At 42.1% G+C, this 18,655-nt stretch overlaps 1 protein-coding gene across 3 annotated transcripts in view; it reads right to left on the bottom strand.

The window, feature by feature from the left end:
- Positions 1–18,655, bottom strand: part of GLT1D1 (glycosyltransferase 1 domain containing 1) — a 200,049-nt gene that overhangs the window by 18,874 nt on the left and 162,520 nt on the right. For 2 of the 3 annotated variants that reach the window (XM_040347369.1, XM_040347371.1), the window contains one exon: positions 17,675–17,773. The exons of the other annotated variant lie outside the window; for it this stretch is intronic. In XM_040347369.1, coding sequence (XP_040203303.1) covers positions 17,675–17,773 — 99 coding nt within the window. The remainder of the gene's footprint in view (positions 1–17,674; positions 17,774–18,655) is intronic. 3 annotated transcript variants of the gene reach the window in all.

The following is an 18,655-nucleotide window of genomic DNA, read 5'->3' as shown; positions in this document are numbered from 1 at the left end:
AATCAGTTATCACTGTGTAAAAAATGACAAGTGGCTACTGAAGTGTGTCTGATATTGATGGAGATGGCAGTATGGAACATAATATAGACAGATGTCTAGTTTAAACTATTCGCAAGCTGTGCACAATGAACAATGACCTTAAGATTACACAGGTAAATCAAATGGAGCCAAATAATTACCAGGATTTTTTAAGATTCAAGCCTTGACACTGCACTAGTTGCTGACACAGCACTGAGTGATTGAATAACACAATTTGTTCAACTTTGCATACAAATTTATATCCACTTTAAGAAAGGGTTTGCACACACCAATCAACTTCAAGTCTTAGCTTGTTCAATTAAGCATTGGCAATAAAACCTGGAAGCTGATTGGTTTATATGAGACCTACTGGTAATGCAGGGGCCACGGCAGTGAGGTGAGAAGCTAATCTACAAGGCTGAAGGATTCACACTTTGCATTACATGTCACAATGGTGATTGGAGTAAATTTAAATTGGATATCGTATTCTTTCCCTTTTGATATTTTTGGATATACATTTGACTTTTTTTTGTACATACATATGAACTTTTGTTTTCTTCTTTATTTTCGGATATACAATGGATTATATATATATATATATATATATATATATATATATATATATATATATATATAGTATATACTCAAGTATAATCCGAGTTTTTCAGCACATTACTTCACATCAGCAGCTTATACTCGAGTCACGCTTCCTCACTGTGTCCATCTGCAGCCTTACAAGCTGTGACATGCAGTCTTAACTGCAGTCAACGGCCGTGCAGTGTTACAAAGCCCCGCCTCCTTCTCTTCCTCGTCCGTGATAGGCGGAAAACACACACTCACTGCTGGGAACTGAATGAAGTGTTCCATCACGGACGAGGAAAAGGAGGAGGCGGGGCTTTGCTACACTGGACGCCGCCAACGATGTCTCCAGATCAGTTACATGGGGCTGCAGAAGATGGCCACAGTGAGTAATGTCAGTGGCGTTGCTGGATGGGGTGTGAAGACCGCACCCGGATGAGCTGCTATCATGCAGCTCCTAAACCAGTCATTCAAGGAGGGCGTGGTGCCACCCTTGCTGAAACAAGGTATAATCAAACCAATTCTGAAAAAAAAACACCCTCGACCCCAAAGACCCTAACCACCGTCGCCCCATAACAGGCCTGAATGTCTTCTCCAAGGTAATGGAGAAAGAAGTTGTACAACAGCTACAACATCACTTAGACACCCATAAATTACTTGACCCATTCCAGTCCGGTTTCCGTCCGGGTCACGGGACAGAAACAGCACTGCTCAAAATATGGGATGACGCTCTAGAGGCCGCAGACGAAGGAAAATCTTGTCTTCTGGTACTGCTGGACCTAAGCGCTGCTTTTGACACGGTAGATCACGATTTATTGCTGACACTGCTAGTCGAAGTAGCTGGAGTTGCGGAATGTGATTTATCGTGGTTCTTCTCCTTCTTGGAAAACCGGTCACAAATAGTGAAATGGGGCCCTTTCACTTCTGAAAAACGCACAGTGTCATGCAGAGTCCCTCAGGGATCCCCTCTGTCGCCTGTTCTTTTCAATATCTATCTTCGCCCTCTTTTTGAAATCATCAGCAACCGGAAGTTACATTACCACTCTTATGCAGATGACACACAACTATATTTTCGCATCTGCAACAAAAAGGATCATTATCTCGGACTAGAGAAATGCCTTTCTTTGATAGAAAAGTGGATGACAAAGAGTTACCTTAAACTCAATGGCTCAAAAACAGAACTTCTCCTGTTTCAGGCCAACTGGAAGATTCATCCCGCAACAACATGGACTCCCCCACCCATTCTGGGACAATCCATCACCCCCAGCACCAAAGTCAAAAGTCTCTGAGTCATCTTCGACACCTACATGACAATGGATGCACAAATATGGTCAGTAGTCAGCGGATCCCACCATCTGCTGCGCCTTCTATGCAGACTCACTCCCTTTATCCCAAAAAAAGACATAGCAGTCGTGGTGGGGACACTTATCAACTCCAGACTTGACTATGCAAATGCCCTCTATCTTGGGCTCCCAAAATACCAAATCATTCGTCTGCAAGTCGTTCAAAATACGGCCTCTCGACTTGTGACTGGGAAAAAAACATGGGAATCAATCTCACCTTCGTTGAGATCCCTTCATTGGTTGCCCGAAAAAGACAGAATCACTTTCAAAGCACTCTGTCTAACGCATAAGTGTATTCTGGGAAATGCCCCCCAATATCTATGCGGGAAACTAAAAGCTCACAACACCAATCGCATTCTGCGATCCACCAACCAAAATCTACTCCAGATACCCAAAGCCAGATACAAGTCCAAAGGAGAACGAAGATTTGCGGTCCAAGGACCCAGACTATGGAACACTCTACCAACCACCATCTGATTGGAGGTAAACCACCTGGCCTTCAGGAGAAAGATCAAGACCCATCTCTTCTGAGGGCCCAGGGAATGGATACCAAGCGCCCAGAGGCGATTCAGTTCACATGTGTTGCGCTATATAAGTTTCTCACTCACTCACCCCCGCCAGAGGGGTGACACCTGTGGGCAGCGGCATCGCGCGGTCCGCACACTCCTGCACTGATCTATGACAGCGTTGCGACTGAAGCCGCCTCCTCGAGTCCTCCCTCCTCTTTGTTTACATGTACACAGGACAGGAGGAGGGAGTCCGAGGAGGGACACACCGCTATGTCTATGCCGTGCTGTTCTGAGGTCTGAATAGTGTATTTTTTCTTAGATGGACATGTGCTGGGGGCCTTATGAGAGGGGACTACTAGCACAAGTGGAGAGGGGGGTCTATGCTGATGGAGGGGGATTTATGCTGATGGAGGGGGGTCTGCACTGGGGGTTATCTATGCTGATGGAGGGGGTTCTGCACTGGGGGGTGTCTATGCTGATGGGGGTCTGCACTGAGGGGTGGCACATTGAGGCATGTATGTGGGAGCAGTGAGGCATATGGGCACAGTGTGAGAGCAGCGAGGCATGTATATGGGCACAGTGAGACTGCAGATGGGAATTGTTGACCCTCTTTTCCACTTACAGTATGCTGCATTCTCACCCTAGGCTTATACTCGAGTCAATACATTTTTTTTGTGGCAAAATTAGGTGCCTCGGCTTACTGTATATTTGGGTCGGCTTATACTCGGGTATATACGGTATATATATATATTATTTATTTTTGTACACATTTTTTGCACAATGGTTTGCACTTTAATTATATTGTGGTTATTTTCTGTAAGTTGCGCTACATCACTCTGTTGTATATATTAGCTCACTAAGGTTTAAATCACTTATGGGTGTTGGCTAGCAACTTTTTAAATTAATTTATTTGATATAGTATTGGATTGCACAGATTGATTATTTTCACACACGTTTTTTTTACCCGGCTGTTGTCTCCCGACATTTGGCCCATGTGTACCAGGCTTTGCAGAAAAGGGAAAACCTATCATTTAGACCACAGGCTTAAACAATAACTTGTCTAATCCACCTAGCAATGGTGGACCAAGAGGCAGTAAGCCCCTTGTGGAAACCCTTGGGAAGGGCAAAGAGGGAATCCAATTGTCAAAAGGAGGCTGTAGCTGAGACTAAAGCCCTGTACACACGATCTGATAATCTGACAACAATTGTCCGATGAAACGTGTTTTGCCGGATAATCCGACCGTCTGTATGCTCTATCGGACAATTGTTGTTGGAATTTCCGACAACAAATGTTCGATGGTCATGCTCTCAAATTGTCTGATAACAAATGTGTTCCGTCAGATTATCTGATCGTGTGTACACAAGTCCGTCGGACTAAAATCCAAAGTACAAACACGCATGCTCCAAACCAATGCTAACCATCAGACAACATTAGCAGAAGTTGCCCAAAGGGTGGCGCTAAAGAGCAGAAAAACCACGTCATTTTGTGTATGTTGGCTGAAAAAGTTCTGCCGTCTGTATGTAGAATAAGTTCACGGCCAACGCCCTTTGGACAAAAATCCACGGATTTGTCCGATGGAAGTCCGATTGTGTGTATGAGGCTAACAATTCCAAAGAACATACCACACTCAAACAGAGGAGGGAAAGCTCCTCATGGTGTTACAAAGCAGGACATCAGGTGGAGGAAACACTTGTATATTTACTAAAACTGGAGCACTGAGAATCTGGTGCAGCTGTGAACTGTAGCCAATCGGCTTCTAACTTCAGCTTGTTCAATTAAGCTTTGACAAGAAAACCTGGAAGTTTATTGGTTGCTATGCAGAGACCTGATTTTGCACTCTCACAGTTTTAGTAAATAACCCCTCCACAATGTCCTAAGTAAGGTGGAAGGCGGAAAGCCATTTCCTTGATTTATTCCGTGGACTTTTGTCTGAGGCAGCTGCACTGATTAATCTTTCCAGGAGTATTTGCTCTGTGAAGAGTTAGGAGAGGATGAACGCCCTCTGGTGTCAGTTAGCCTGTACTCTATAAAGATTAATAGTCTTCATTCACAGATGCCCCAAGAACGTGTTCCATTGAACAAAACGTACAGTATGTCGCTCGAATGTAGCACCCTCTACCATAGGTAGGTGCTAGAATAGGGAAACTTTCAGTACAGGCAAAAAAGGCCTGACAATTTTGAAATAAAAACTATTAGCTGGATTCAGGTAGGAGAGCATAACGTTAGGCAGGTGTAGCGTATCGCATATACGCTACGCCGCCGTAAGTTAGAGAGGCAAGTGCTGTATTCACAAAGCACTTGCGTCCTAAGTTACGGCAGCGAAGCGTAAATGTGCCGGCCTAAGCGCGCCTAATTCAAATTGTGAAGAGGTGGGCGTGTTTTATGCTAATGAATCGTGACCCGACGTGATTGACGTTTTTTGCGAACGGCGCATGCGCCGTCCGTGGACATATCCCAGTGTGCATGCTTCAAATTACGCCGCAAAGACTTATTGGTTTCGACGTGAACGTAAATTACGCCCAGCCCCATTCACGGACGACTTACGCAAACGACGTAAACATTTTAAAATTTGGGTCCGACGTCCATAAATAACATTGGCTGCGCCATCTTTTTGGTGGAATATCTTTAGGCCTGAAAACGACTTACGTAAACGGCGTATCTTTACTGCGACGGCCGGGCGTACGTTCGTGAATAGGCGTACCTCGCTGATTTACATATTCTAGGTGTAAAATAGCGTACACGCCCCTAGCGGCCAGCGTAAATATGCAGTTAAGATACGACGGCGTAGGTGACTTACGCCGGTTGTATCTTAGCAACATTTAAGCGTATCTCAGTTTGAGCATACGCTTAATGTTACGACGGCGCGGATTCAGAGTTACGACGGCGTATCTACTGATACGCCCGTCATAAGTTTCCTGAATCTGGCTATATATTTTTTAACTTTCTGTTATAAAACATATCCAATAAAATAAAAAATCAAATTTTTTCATAAATTTAGACCAAAATGTATTTTGCTACATATTTTTAGTTAATGAAAAAAAGGAGGCTGACCCGATCACGTGACGTGCCCCCCTGCCCGTGGTAGCTGACAGCTGGGACGCCGAGCCGTGTTACGAAACTGGCACCGCATCCGACGACTCATCCACGTATCAGACCGCAAGCAAGCGGTGATACGCCTGCAGCCCCAGTGCCGGGTAGGCACTTTTAAAGTAAGAGGCCAATTCGGCCATTGTAACAGTTTTTGTTTTTTCTACGTTTTTATGAACCAATACATTTTTAAGCAATATCACACTATTGGCACCCCATTGCCCTTTTTTTATTACATATCCTTATCTGGAATTCCTGGTATCGAGGTTTTAATCTGTCTTCCTGTCCCAAGTGTATGCAGGCACAAATCCTGCATAGGCGTTAATGACTATTGTTTAATTATAATAGTCCAGTGTTTCTGGTAAGCACATCCTTTTGCTTTGACACAACTAGTGGTGATAAAGAAGATTGGATTTGTGGTGATGGCTTTCTTCTCCTTTTTCACATAAAGTATTATCAACTAAGAAGATTTGGTGTTTTGACACATGTGTTATGCATTGAGCAAATACACTATTGGGACTACCTATCAAGTTTTTGACACAGAGACTTTCCTATGAATGTTATTTTGTCAATTAATTGTATTATTTGTTACTATAGATAGTGGTATATATATACACCTGTATTTAATTTTTCACAGGATCACTTTGTATATTAATAATTGGTATCACTGAGTGGTCTAGCGCCCTCTATTTATACCATATTTTTAGTTAAAGTTAGTTATAGCGTCTACAAACTATGGTATATATTTATGGAATATTTTTAGTAATGGCGGCAATCAGCGGGACTGCGATTTTTCAATGGACAATCTAACTGACACTTTGCAGGAACCACTGACACTAATACAGTGATACGTGCTAAAAATATGCACTATCACTGTACTAATAACACTGGCTGGGAAGGAGTTAAACATCTAGGGCGATCAAAGGATAAACTGTGTCTAGCCAGTGTTTTTGTATACCGTATGTGCTCATTTTACTAGAATAGATGGATTTTATTCCCTGGACAAACACAACACTGAATACAAAATCCATCCCTTCCCCTGTCAGAACGGAGATCTGGCAGATCCCTGCTCTCTTTGTTTAACAGACTATCGGTGGGTGCCCAAAGACATTCAGTAATCGGCACCCCCCCCCCCCAAGGTGGAAGTGCAGAGTCACCTATATACATGGTCACTCTGTAGCAGTAAATTTGCTATAGTGCGGTCCGGAAGCAGGTAAGTTTTAATGAAGGGTACTTAAACCAGGAATACCCTGCTTCCTGTCACTTGACTTCTATGCAGTTAAAAGCACTGTGCCAATAGAGTACTACCGGTAATCTGACTTTTAGCCCTAGCAGTGGAAGCATCATCGCCTTTAATTACTTTTTTGTTATATTATTATTATATTAGGAATTTCTATAGCGCCAACAGTTTTCAACTGTTGCGCTACAAAATGAAATCTGTACTGAAAGAACCAATTATTATTGCATAGTTAAAGTGGAGGTTCACCCAAAAACTTAATTTTTAACATTAGATTGAGGCTCATTTTGTCAAGGGGAATCGGGTGGTTTTTTTTTTAAATCGAAGCAGTACTTACCGTTTTAGAGATAGATCTTCTCCGCCGCTTCCGGGTATGGGCTGCGGGACTGGGCGTTCCTATTTGATTGACAGGCTTCCGACGGTCGCATACATCGCGTCACGATTTTCCGAAAGTAGCCGAACGTCGGTGCGCAGGCGCCGTATAGAGCCGCACCGACGTTCGGCTTCTTTCGGCTACTCCTGACGCGATGTATGCGACCGTCGGAAGCCTGTCAATCAAATAGGAACGCCCAGTCCCGAAGACCATACCCGGAAGCGGTGGAGAAGATCTATCTCTAAAACGGTAAGCACGGCTTTGATTAAAAAAAAAAAACACCCGATTCCCCTTCACAAAATGAGCCTCAATCTAATGTTAAAAATTGTTTTTCGGGTGAACTCTCGCTTTAACCCTCTGAAAATGGTTGTTGTCTGGAAGTCAGACTGATGCATTTGTTACAACAATTTATAAATCAGTGATTGCATGCAGATCAGGTATTCTGACTTCTATTGCTGCATGCTGGTTCTGGTTCCATGAATCAGTTTCATTTGCTTTAGCTAAAGCCAAAATCAACCTCTACTGACCCTTTCCAGCCACCCCTCCTACCCTTTTCTTCCAGCAGTCTTAGTCCCAGTCATGTTACATCACAAGTCTTCTTCATGTTACCTAAATGTTGCGGAGCAGAAGCACATCATGATGTAGTGCTGTTCTACACAAAATTGTCTTTTAACCACTTGCCAACCAGCCGCCGTCATTATACTGCGGCAGGTTGGCACGATCCCGCAAACCGCTGTAGCTGTACGTCGGTCCCTTTAAGCGGGGGGAGCCGATGCTTGTGACCAGCAGTCGCGATGACCGCCAGCCATGAGCGATTGCAGGCACGAGAGGCAGAACAGGGATGTGTGTAAACACACACATCCCAGTTCTGTTCTGAGAGGAGAGAGAGCTTGTGAGTTCCTACAAGCTGGGAACCATGATCTGTCATCTCCTATAGTCAGTCCCACCCCCCCACAGTTAGAACACACACATAGGGAACACAAGTAACCTCTTGATCGCCCCCTAGTGTTAACCCCTTTCCTGCCAGTGACATTTTTACAGTAAACAGTGCATTTTTTTTTAGCACTGATTACTGCATAAATGGCAATGGTTCCAAAAGTGTGTCAAAAGTGTCAGATATGTCCGCCACAATATCGCAATCCCGATAAAACTCGTAGATCGGTGCCATTACTAGTAAAAAAATAAATAAATACTGTATTTATCGGCAGATACCGCACACTTTTTTGCCCTTAAAATCAGGGCAAAATCGTGGGTGCGCGATATACGCCGATACGCGCTTCCCGCGCTGTGTTTGAACCACTGCGCCGACATATACCGAGCGCAGTACACTCGGGTATAGTCGGGCAGGCTTGGCTCTGCTCGCTGTCACGTCCTGTACGTCCTTTACGCGAGAGGGGCCGAGCCTGCCCGAGTATACCCGGTATACTCGAGCACTCCGCTCGGTATATGTCGGCGGAGTGGTTCAAACACAGTGCGGGAAGCGGGGATCGGCTGAAAAACACAGCGGGGAGGACACCACGATGGCCGCAGAAGGACGCCGGACCGGACAAGGCCACCGATGGACGCCGAGCAAGACACCAACGAGGGGCATCCAAACTGTAAGTATTTAATTTTTTTTCAGGAATTTTCCTTCTAGGTTGGGGGCGCGCGCTATACGCCGGGGGGTGCGTTATAGGAAGATAAATATGGTCATAAAAATAGCAGAAATCTTATTTTGTTACCAAAAATATGTAGACGAATACATATCGGCTTAAACTGAGGAAAAAATTTGCCTTTAAAAAAGGAAAAAAGGAATTGCGGCTATTTATTACAGCATAAAGTACTAAATATTGTGTTTTTTTCAAAATTAGCGCTTTTCTTGTTGATAGCGCAAAAAATAAAAACCGCAGGAAATGATCAAATACCAGAAAAAGAAAGCTCTATTTGTGGGAAAACAAGACATAAATTTTGTTTGGGTACAGCGTCGCACAACCGCGCAATTGTCAGTTAGAGCGACGCAGTGCCGTATTGCAAAAAAATGGCCCGGTCATTGAGCAGCCAATTCTTCTGGGGCTGAAGTGGTTAAAGGGGTAGTAAACTTGCTATCATACCTGTGCAGTGCATTCTGGCACATTATGGCATAAACCAGCAGAGGACCCAATTTTTAGTTTTTTTGTTGCTTTACTACCGCTTTAGGTCCTGGGTCTTCTGATGATGTTCCTCCAGAAAGCAGGTCTTTGATATTATGGTCTTACAATGAGAAAGGTAGAGAACACTGGGTGTCATTCAACCCAGAAAACAGGAATAGAATGACTGGAGCAGTAAGGCCTCGTACACACAATAGGTTAACCAGAGGACAACGGTCTGAAGGACCGTTTTCATCGGTCCAAACCGATCGTGTGTAGGCCCCATAGGTTATTTAGCCTTAGGTTAAAAAAATGAGAACTTGCTTTAAAATTTAACCGATGGATTGCTAACCGATAGGTCAAAACCGCTAGTATGCAAAATCATCGGTTGAAAACCTGCGCATACTCAGAATCAAGTCGACGCATGCTTGGAAGCAATGAACTTTGTTTTTTTCAGGACGTCGTCGTGTTTTACAGGGAGTGCAGAATTATTAGGCAATAGAGTATTTTGATCACATCATCCTCTTTATGCATGTTGTCTTACTCCAAGCTGTATAGGCTCGAAAGCCTACTACCAATTAAGCATATTAGGTGATGTGCATCTCTGTAATGAAAAGGTGTGTGGTCTAATGACATCAACACCCTATATCAGGTGTGCATAATTATTAGGCAACTTCCTTTCCTTTGGCAAAATGGGTCAAAAGAAGGACTTGACAGGCTCAGAAAAGTCAAAAATAGTGAGATATCTTGCAGAGGGATGCAGCACTCTTAAAATTGCAAAGCTTCTGAAGCGTGATCATCGAACAATCAAGCGTTTCATTCAAAATAGTCAACAGGGTCGCAAGAAGCGTGTGGAAAAACCAAGGCGCAAAATAACTGCCCATGAACTGAGAAAAGTCAAGCGTGCAGCTGCCAAGATGCCACTTGCCACCAGTTTGGCCATATTTCAGAGCTGCAACATCACTGGAGTGCCCAAAAGCACAAGGTGTGCAATACTCAGAGACATGGCCAAGGTAAGAAAGGCTGAAAGACGACCACCACTGAACAAGACACACAAGCTGAAACGTCAAGACTGGGCCAAGAAATATCTCAAGACTGATTTTTCTAAGGTTTTATGGACTGATGAAATGAGATTGAGTCTTGATGGGCCAGATGGAGGGGCCCGTGGCTGGATTGGTAAAGGGCAGAGAGCTCCAGTCCGACTCAGACGCCAGCAAGGTGGTGGTGGAGTACTGGTTTGGGCTGGTATCATCAAAGATGAGCTTGTGGGGCCTTTTCGGGTTGAGGATGGAGTCAAGCTCAACTCCCAGTCCTACTGCCAGTTTCTGGAAGACACCTTCTTCAAGCAGTGGTACAGGAAGAAGTCTGCATCCTTCAAGAAAAACATGATTTTCATGCAGGACAATGCTCCATCACACGCGTCCAAGTACTCCACAGCGTGGCTGGCAAGAAAGGGTATAAAAGAAGAAAAACTAATGACATGGCCTCCTTGTTCACCTGATCTGAACCCCATTGAGAACCTGTGGTCCATCATCAAATGTGAGATTTACAAGGAGGGAAAACAGTACACCTCTCTGAACAGTGTCTGGGAGGCTGTGGTTGCTGCTGCACGCAATGTTGATGGTGAACAGATCAAAACACTGACAGAATCCATGGATGGCAGGCTTTTGAGTGTCCTTGCAAAGAAAGGTGGCTATATTGGTCACTGATTTGTTTTTGTTTTGTTTTTGAATGTCAGAAATGTATATTTGTGAATGTTGAGATGTTATATTGGTTTCACTGGTAAAAATAAATAATTGAAATGGGTATATATTTTTTTTTTGTTAAGTTGCCTAATAATTCTGCACAGTAATAGTCACCTGCACACACAGATATCCCCCTAAAATAGCTAAAACTAAAAACAAACTAAAAACTACTTCCAAAAATATTCAGTTTTGATATTAATGAGTTTTTTGGGTTCATTGAGAACATGGTTGTTGTTCAATAATAAAATTAATCCTCAAAAATACAACTTGCCTAATAATTCTGCACTCCCTGTACGTCACCGCGTTCTGACACGATCGTTTTTTTTATCTGATGGTGTGTACGCACGACGGACCATCAGTCAGCTTCATAGGTTAACCCAAGACAACGGTCCTTCAGACCGTTGTCCTCTGGTTAACCTATCGTGTGTATGAGGCCTAAGACTATGGAGGTCAGTGCTGGAAAGAAGGTGCGTATTGCATCAGAAATTGCATTTTTTAAAACATGTTTGAAATTATTATTTTTTTTTAACTAGACTAGGGCTTTAAATTATATAAAGTGTTCAACAAAAAGGTGATTATTGTGAAAGCTCCAAGAACATCCACTGACGTGACAATTCACAGCTTCTATCAAAGGCACAGCATGCACCTTGCAGAGACAAACTATGGGGCATTTTCACCTCCAATATATTTTTCTGTTACAATGGAGAAAAACAAGATATTTTCATCAGGTTGTGAATGTTTCCATGAACAATAACAGTCAATCATTTTCAATAATGGCAACTGGATGTACTCAATAGGAATAATTTCTTCACTAGAAATAGCATAGTTCTCATGAAAAACATATTTACTGTAGCTATGTAGACCGCTTTCTGACCTTTCCTCCTGAACATGCCTTGAAGTGCATTTTTTATTTGATTTCAAAGTTTTCCTTTGGCAAGAGCATTAGATCAATACAACTTATATCTTTTTTTTGGTACTCTTCTGGAGACTAAATGAATTTGATAAGAACATTTTCTTCCTGTTGCAAAGTGTTACCGGACCTTCCTCAAACACCAGCTTATGTTTACAGTTTAAAGGGTCAAGAATTCAGCGAAAAAGGACACAAACAGAGTAAAGCAAACAGTGGCCCGGATTCAGATACAATAGTGTATCTATCGGCGGGCGTAACGTATCTCAGATACGTTACGCCGCTGTAAATTAGGGGGCAAGTTCTGTATTCAGAAAGAACTTGCGCCCTGAGTTAAGGCGGCATAACGTATGTGGTCCGGCAAAAGCCCGCGGAATTCAAATGTGGATGATGTGGGCGTGTTTTATTTAAATTATTTGTGACCCCACGTATTTGAGGGTTTTTTTTACGAACGGCGCATGCGCCGTCCGTGAACGTTTCCAAGTGCGCATTCTCCAAATTACGCCCAAACTGTCAATGCTTTCGACGTGAACGTAACTTACGTACAGCCGTATTCGCGTAACTTACGTACGATGCTGTTCGGTCGTTTCCGACGTCCATACTTAACATGACTTACCCCTGCTTTATGAGGGGTAACTTTACGCCGGAAAAAGCCTTACGCAAACGACGTAAAAAAATGCGCCAGGCGGGCATACGTTTCTGAAACGGCGTATCTACCTAATTTGCATATTCGATGCGGAAGTCTAGGAAAGCGCCCCTAGCGGTCAGCGTAAATATTGCACCCTGAGATACGACGGCGTAGGAGATTTACACCGTTCGTATCTAGGCAACATTGAGGCGTATCTGATTCTATGAATCAGACGCCGAGATGCGACGGCCCGTACTCAGAGTTACGACGGCGTATCTGGAAATACACTGTCGTAACTGCTTTCTGAATCCGGGCCAGTACCTTTAACAACGCACATGGCTGCTCATACTTTTTTTTGTAGACCTGCGTACAGAGCCTATGGGAGTGCTCTGAAACATCTCCCTAGTTCTGTGTGGCAGGTCTGTTAGGCAGTAACGATATTCCCTTCGCATACTTTCCTGGATAAGGTGTAGCATGGGTCGATATTCATATATAACTTTAGTTATTGATTTACAAGAAACTTAGTAGTAGTTTTATAAGTAATTACTTCTATTTATATACAACATGCTTAACCTCTTGCCAACCGCCCACTGTAGTTTTAGCTTCGCAAAATCACGTAATATAACGTGATTTTGCACTGCAGCCACCATGGGCACACGCGCCGCCGCGATCGCTCGTTACAGAGCGAGAACCGGGAGCTGTGTGTGTAAACACACAGCTCCCGGTCCTTTCAGGGGGAGAAATGACTGATCGCATGTTCATAAAATGTATGAATAGCGATCTGTCAGTTCCCCTAGTCAGTCCCACCCCCCCTTCAGTTAGAACACAATGAAAGAACATAATTAACCTCTTCCTCGCCCCCTAGTGTTAACCCCTTCCCTGCCAGTGAAATGTTTACAGTAATCAATGCATTTTTATAGCACTGATCGCTATAAAAATGCCAATGGTCCCAAAAATGTGTCAAAAGTGTCCGATGTGTCCGGTATAAGGTCGCAGTACAGATAAAAATGGCTGATCGCCGCCATTACTAGTAAAAATGACAAAAATCTAACCCCTATTTTGTAGACGCTATAACTTTTGCGCAAACCAATCAATAAACGCTTATTGCGATTTTATGAAAAATATGTAGAAGAATACATATTGGCCTAAACTTTTTTATATATTATATATTTTACAGCAAAAAGTAAAAAATATTGTATTTTTTTCAAAATTGTCGCTCTATTTTTGTTTATAGCGCAAAAAATAAAAACCGCAGACTTGATCAAATACCACCAAAAGAAATCTCTATTTGTGGAAAAAAAGGACGCCAATTTTGTTTGGGAGCCACGTCGCACGACCACGCAATTGTCAGTTAAAGCGAGGCAGTGCCCAATTGCAAAAAGTGGCCCGGTCATTGACCAGCAAAATGGTCCGCAGCTGAAGTGGTTAATGCATGAGACATCTGCTTCATTATGCTATGGGAAGTTGGGAAATTTTGACCTTTTCTTTTCATTGGTTGTAGCTATTGTTTTCCCTGCCATATAAATATGACTGGGCGAGCAGTCCCAAGTTTGAGTTGGATTCAGAAGGTAAGTACGAATCAAGGACCATCGTCTCCAGGAACTTCTTCAATTGAAGAAGTTATGAACTCCCCTGATTTGAATATGCTGTATTTATCTGTATTGTATCATCTGTAATACATCTTTAATCAAAGTTAAAGGGGTTGTAAAGGTACTTTTCCCCTAAATAGCTTCCTTACATACTAGCTCATTATAGCTTTTGCTTTTCAGGTTTAAAAAAAAAAAGACAGCAGGTTTACTACCGCTTTAAAGGGGTTGTAAAGGTAGAAGGTTGTTTATCTTAATGCAATTTTATGCATTAGGATAAAAAGCCTTCTGTGTGCAGCAGCCCCCCTCAGTCCCCCTAACACTTACCTGAGGTCCCTCTCTATCCAGCGATGTCCACGTGTGTCTCAGCCAACCGATATTCTCTCTCCTGATTGGAGACATTGGCTGCCGCTGTTGTCAATCAAAGTCAGCTAGTCAATCAGGGGGGAGAGAGGGGGCAGGCTGGGTCAAGGCTCCATGTCTGAATGGACACAGGGAGCTGTGACTCAGGTGCCCCCATAGCAAGCTGCTTGCTTTGGGGGCACTGAACAGGAGAGAGGGGTCAAAAGCACAGAAGAGGGACACGAAAAGAGGAGGACTGGGGCTGCCCTGTGCAAATCCACTGCAACAGAGCAGGTAAGTATAACATGTTTGTTATCTTTAATAGGGGAAAAAACAAGACTTTACAATCACTTTAATGATCCCTCTTTAAGCCCCTCCCACTTTCAGCAAAATTTGCCTACAATCACCATTTGCTGCAGCACACTGCCCATCGTTGCTCTCCTTAGTGTTTCCAAAGGTGCCCTAGATTTTTCTCAATTCTAATCATGTGCCTGATGGAGATGAAGGGGTGAATGTTGCAGATCACAGAGACACACTGGAGACTGGTAGTGTAGGAGGTGGATATCAAAGGGTTAAACTTTATTTGCAGCTGCTGCTGGTGTGTTGTGTAAAGTGCTCATTCATTAATTTCTGTTTTTTCCTCATTTTCTTTTGTAAGAAGTGCAGACACCATTACATACGTTTGTTGCTTTTGTAATGCGTGCATTAGTATTATGTGTTTTTATACATTTTAAATAAAGTTGTATGACGCTTTGCAGGACTTCTTGGTTTTTACAGTATCTCCCCATACATGCATGCTTGATGGAGTATCACAGAGGAGCATCAATCCATTTCAAATGAGAGCAGCAGGGGCAGCATTAGAAAGGCCATTGGTTTTGCATACAAAGTGCTTGCGTCATCATGTTTTGTGAGTGTGGAAACAAAGGAGGGGAGTATGGAGTGTTCTCACCAGTGGTAATTTTGGCAGTTAATTTCAATTTACTGTCGTTTTAGTCTTAGTCCTAGGACTAATATGGCATTTTAGTTTTAGTCCCCTTTTAATCTTCTGCAATTGTTTCAATTGTAGCCGTATTTAGTCGACTAAATCTCCAAGACATTTTAGTCGACTAAAATCTCCAGTACATTTTAGTTGACTAAAATCATTTTAGTCAACTAAAACTAATTTTAGTCATCTAAAATCGAATGGGTGTAGGTAAATTGTAATGCATAATTTAAACATTTCTCTTCAATTTCCAAACTCATATACTGCTGGAGTGAAAAATCTAATAAGTTATTATTTATGTTATTGAGGTATGAACATGCACTACAGACCAGTGTTAATTTTGACGTCAAAATTCTATTTAGTTTTAGTCGCATTTAAAGGATTTATAGAGACATAATAACTGATTCCTTTTAAAAACAATTAAAAATAGATACAAATCAATCATATAATGTACCTGTAGTTTCTAGTTTTGTTTTTGCATGTTGTTTCCTGCCTCTCTGCTGTACAGAGCCACAGAGCCAATACAGGGCAGTGATGGTTTGGAAAATGAAACTGATTGGTGCTGTGGGGTTTTAGACACACAGTAATCACACCTCCTTGAAGTTAGTGACCACAGAGAGAAAGCTCCCAGCACTGTGGTTATCAGGAAACAGACAACCAGGAAGTGTGGAGATCAGAGAAGAATTACAGCAACTTGAGAGCAAAAACGAACAATGAGGACATGAAAACAGCACTGCATTAAGGTAAAGGAAGCTATTAAGATAAAAAAAAAATCATTTACAAACCCTTTAAGTCTTTTGACTAAAATGGCATTTTAGTTTTAGTTGTATTTTAGTCATCTCAATTGTTTTAGTTTTAGACGACTAAAATGTTTTAGTAGGTTTTAGTCGACAAAATTAATACTGGTTCTCACACAGATCACTGAATGTTGTAAAACTTGAAGCACTGGGCACTTTTTAAGCACCACAGACGTTTCGTTGTTTATGGACTTATTATATAGCACTTTTGAGACATTAGCGTTGAAAGTGATTTATTTATAAGCACAGAGCACTTTTGCATGTATGAACTTTTATATAGGATTTTTACATATGTATTGACTAACGTATATTGAGCACTTTATATTATGAATTGATTATTTTGTTTAGTATTATTAGTAACACTGAATTGAGTATATTGGTATAGGAAGTAAAGCTGCATTTATATGAACTTGATTAAGGTTGTCCCCTGATAGGGATAATCATTTTTGGAGGCAGCTATACGTGCAAAAAGCAACTTTTAACCCTTAGCGCAGAGTTTATGTCAAATTTAAAACAGAAAAAATGCCTAAAAAGGAAACTAGTGCAACCACTATATAAAAGAATTGGTAAGCTGTAAAACAATAAACTTTTGCTTTCGGGTTTAGATCTGCTTAAAGTATATCTAAAGCCAAAACCTGAAGGAAGAATAGTAAAACCCTAGGATTTTCTTGGCCATCTGTGTCCCATTGGGTTGACTTTCCATCACTTCCTGTTCCATAGATACAGCAGGAGAGAGGAGATGTCTCCATAGACAAGGAAATTCCCTCTTAAACATTTGTCATCACAACAAACGTCCCCACGGAATTATTTACCCTGTATTCCTGTTCCAGAGACAATTTTTTTGTGTGGGGGGGTTCTTACTTTTAACTGTAAACACTGTTACACCACTTCTACCTACAGGTAAGTCTATAATAAGGCTTACGCGTAGTTACTGTAAAAATCTCCTAAACAGTAGGAGATATTTACTATATGCGCTGCTTCCGACGTCATCAGCGCAAGCGCACTGAAGAAACGTGCAGCTGGTGCCGTTTCTTCAGTACCAGGGACTAGCAGCACCCGCGCACATGTGCGGAAGTGACATCATTGCGGCTCCAGCCAATCACAGCACCGGAGCCAGAGAACCCGAAAGTAACTCTGTGAAAGATGTCGGTTGGGGAGCGGAGTGCGGGCGGCACTGCAAGGCATTGTTCTAAGGTAAGTATTTCATGATGAGCAAGAATGCGATGCATACTAGCTCATTATGCCTTTTCAGGGGTTTACAACACTCTTTAAGCAAGACCTATGCACCAACAGAGAGACAAGATATTTATACTGTTCCTGCACTAACACAAAAGGGATGAAAGAATAGAAAATAAAGTTTCCTACATAGATAGGTTATCAGGTGTCATTTGTGGGTTTAGTATTGCTGCCAAGCTCAAGTCAATATCTACCTTACCTTGGGGGTTGAAAAAAGTAAACCCGTATGTTCATGTTTTATTATTGCACTGTTGCCTGGAATATCCCTTGCCAGTACTGGAATTTCAAGATCCATAGCCTGGGGAAAAAAAAAAGACAAGCCATTGAGAAATGTACTTTAATATTCACTAATTTGTAAACAGATTGTTTTTCTGTATTTGTGAAATTTAGTTGTAGCAGCAACATTTACAAATGTTCCCTAAATGCAAGTATATATAATTTCTCATCAAAATGACAAAACTAAATCATTGCCATGACATTAAAGGAGACGCAAACCCTAAATTAACCACTTGACCACTAGGCACGTAAACCCCCTTAATAACCAGACCAATTTTCAGCTTTCGGTGCTCTCACAATTTGAATGACAATTACTCAGTCATACAACACTGTACCCAAATGAAATGTTCGTCCTTTTTTTCACACAAATGGAGCTTTATTTTGGTGGTATTTAATCACTGTTGGGTTTTATTTTTTGCGCTATAAGAGAAAAAAGACTGAAAATTCTGTAAAAAAAATGAATTTTTCTTTGTTTCTGTTATAAAATTTTGCAAATTTAGTATTTTTTCTTTATTCTTTTGCATAAATGTGAAAGATGAAGTTACGCAAAGTAAATAGATACCCAACATGTCACCCTTCAAAATTGCACACGCTTGTGGAATGTCGCCAAACTTTGCTACTTAAAAATCCCCATAGGCGACGTTGCAGGGTATTGTGGGGTATTGCAGAGTAGTGTGGGGTATTTCAGAGTATTGTGGGGTATTGCAGAGTATTTTGATTTTGGGTATTGCAGAGTATTTTGGGGTACTGCAGAGTATGGGGGTATTGCAGAGTATTTTGGGGTGTTTTGCAGAGTATGGGCGGTATTGCAGAGTATTGGTGTTATTGCAGAGTATTGCATAGGGAGGGATAGCTGGATCTGTGACTGCATTTGTCACAGATCCAGCCCACAGCAGCTGCTGCT

The sequence above is a fragment of the Rana temporaria genome, chromosome 1 (assembly GCF_905171775.1).
Source record: "Rana temporaria chromosome 1, aRanTem1.1, whole genome shotgun sequence".
NCBI classification, from domain to species: Eukaryota; Metazoa; Chordata; class Amphibia; order Anura; family Ranidae; genus Rana; species Rana temporaria.
The sequence above is the reverse complement of the archived record's forward strand: the minus strand, read 5'-3'. Positions and strand labels throughout refer to the sequence as shown.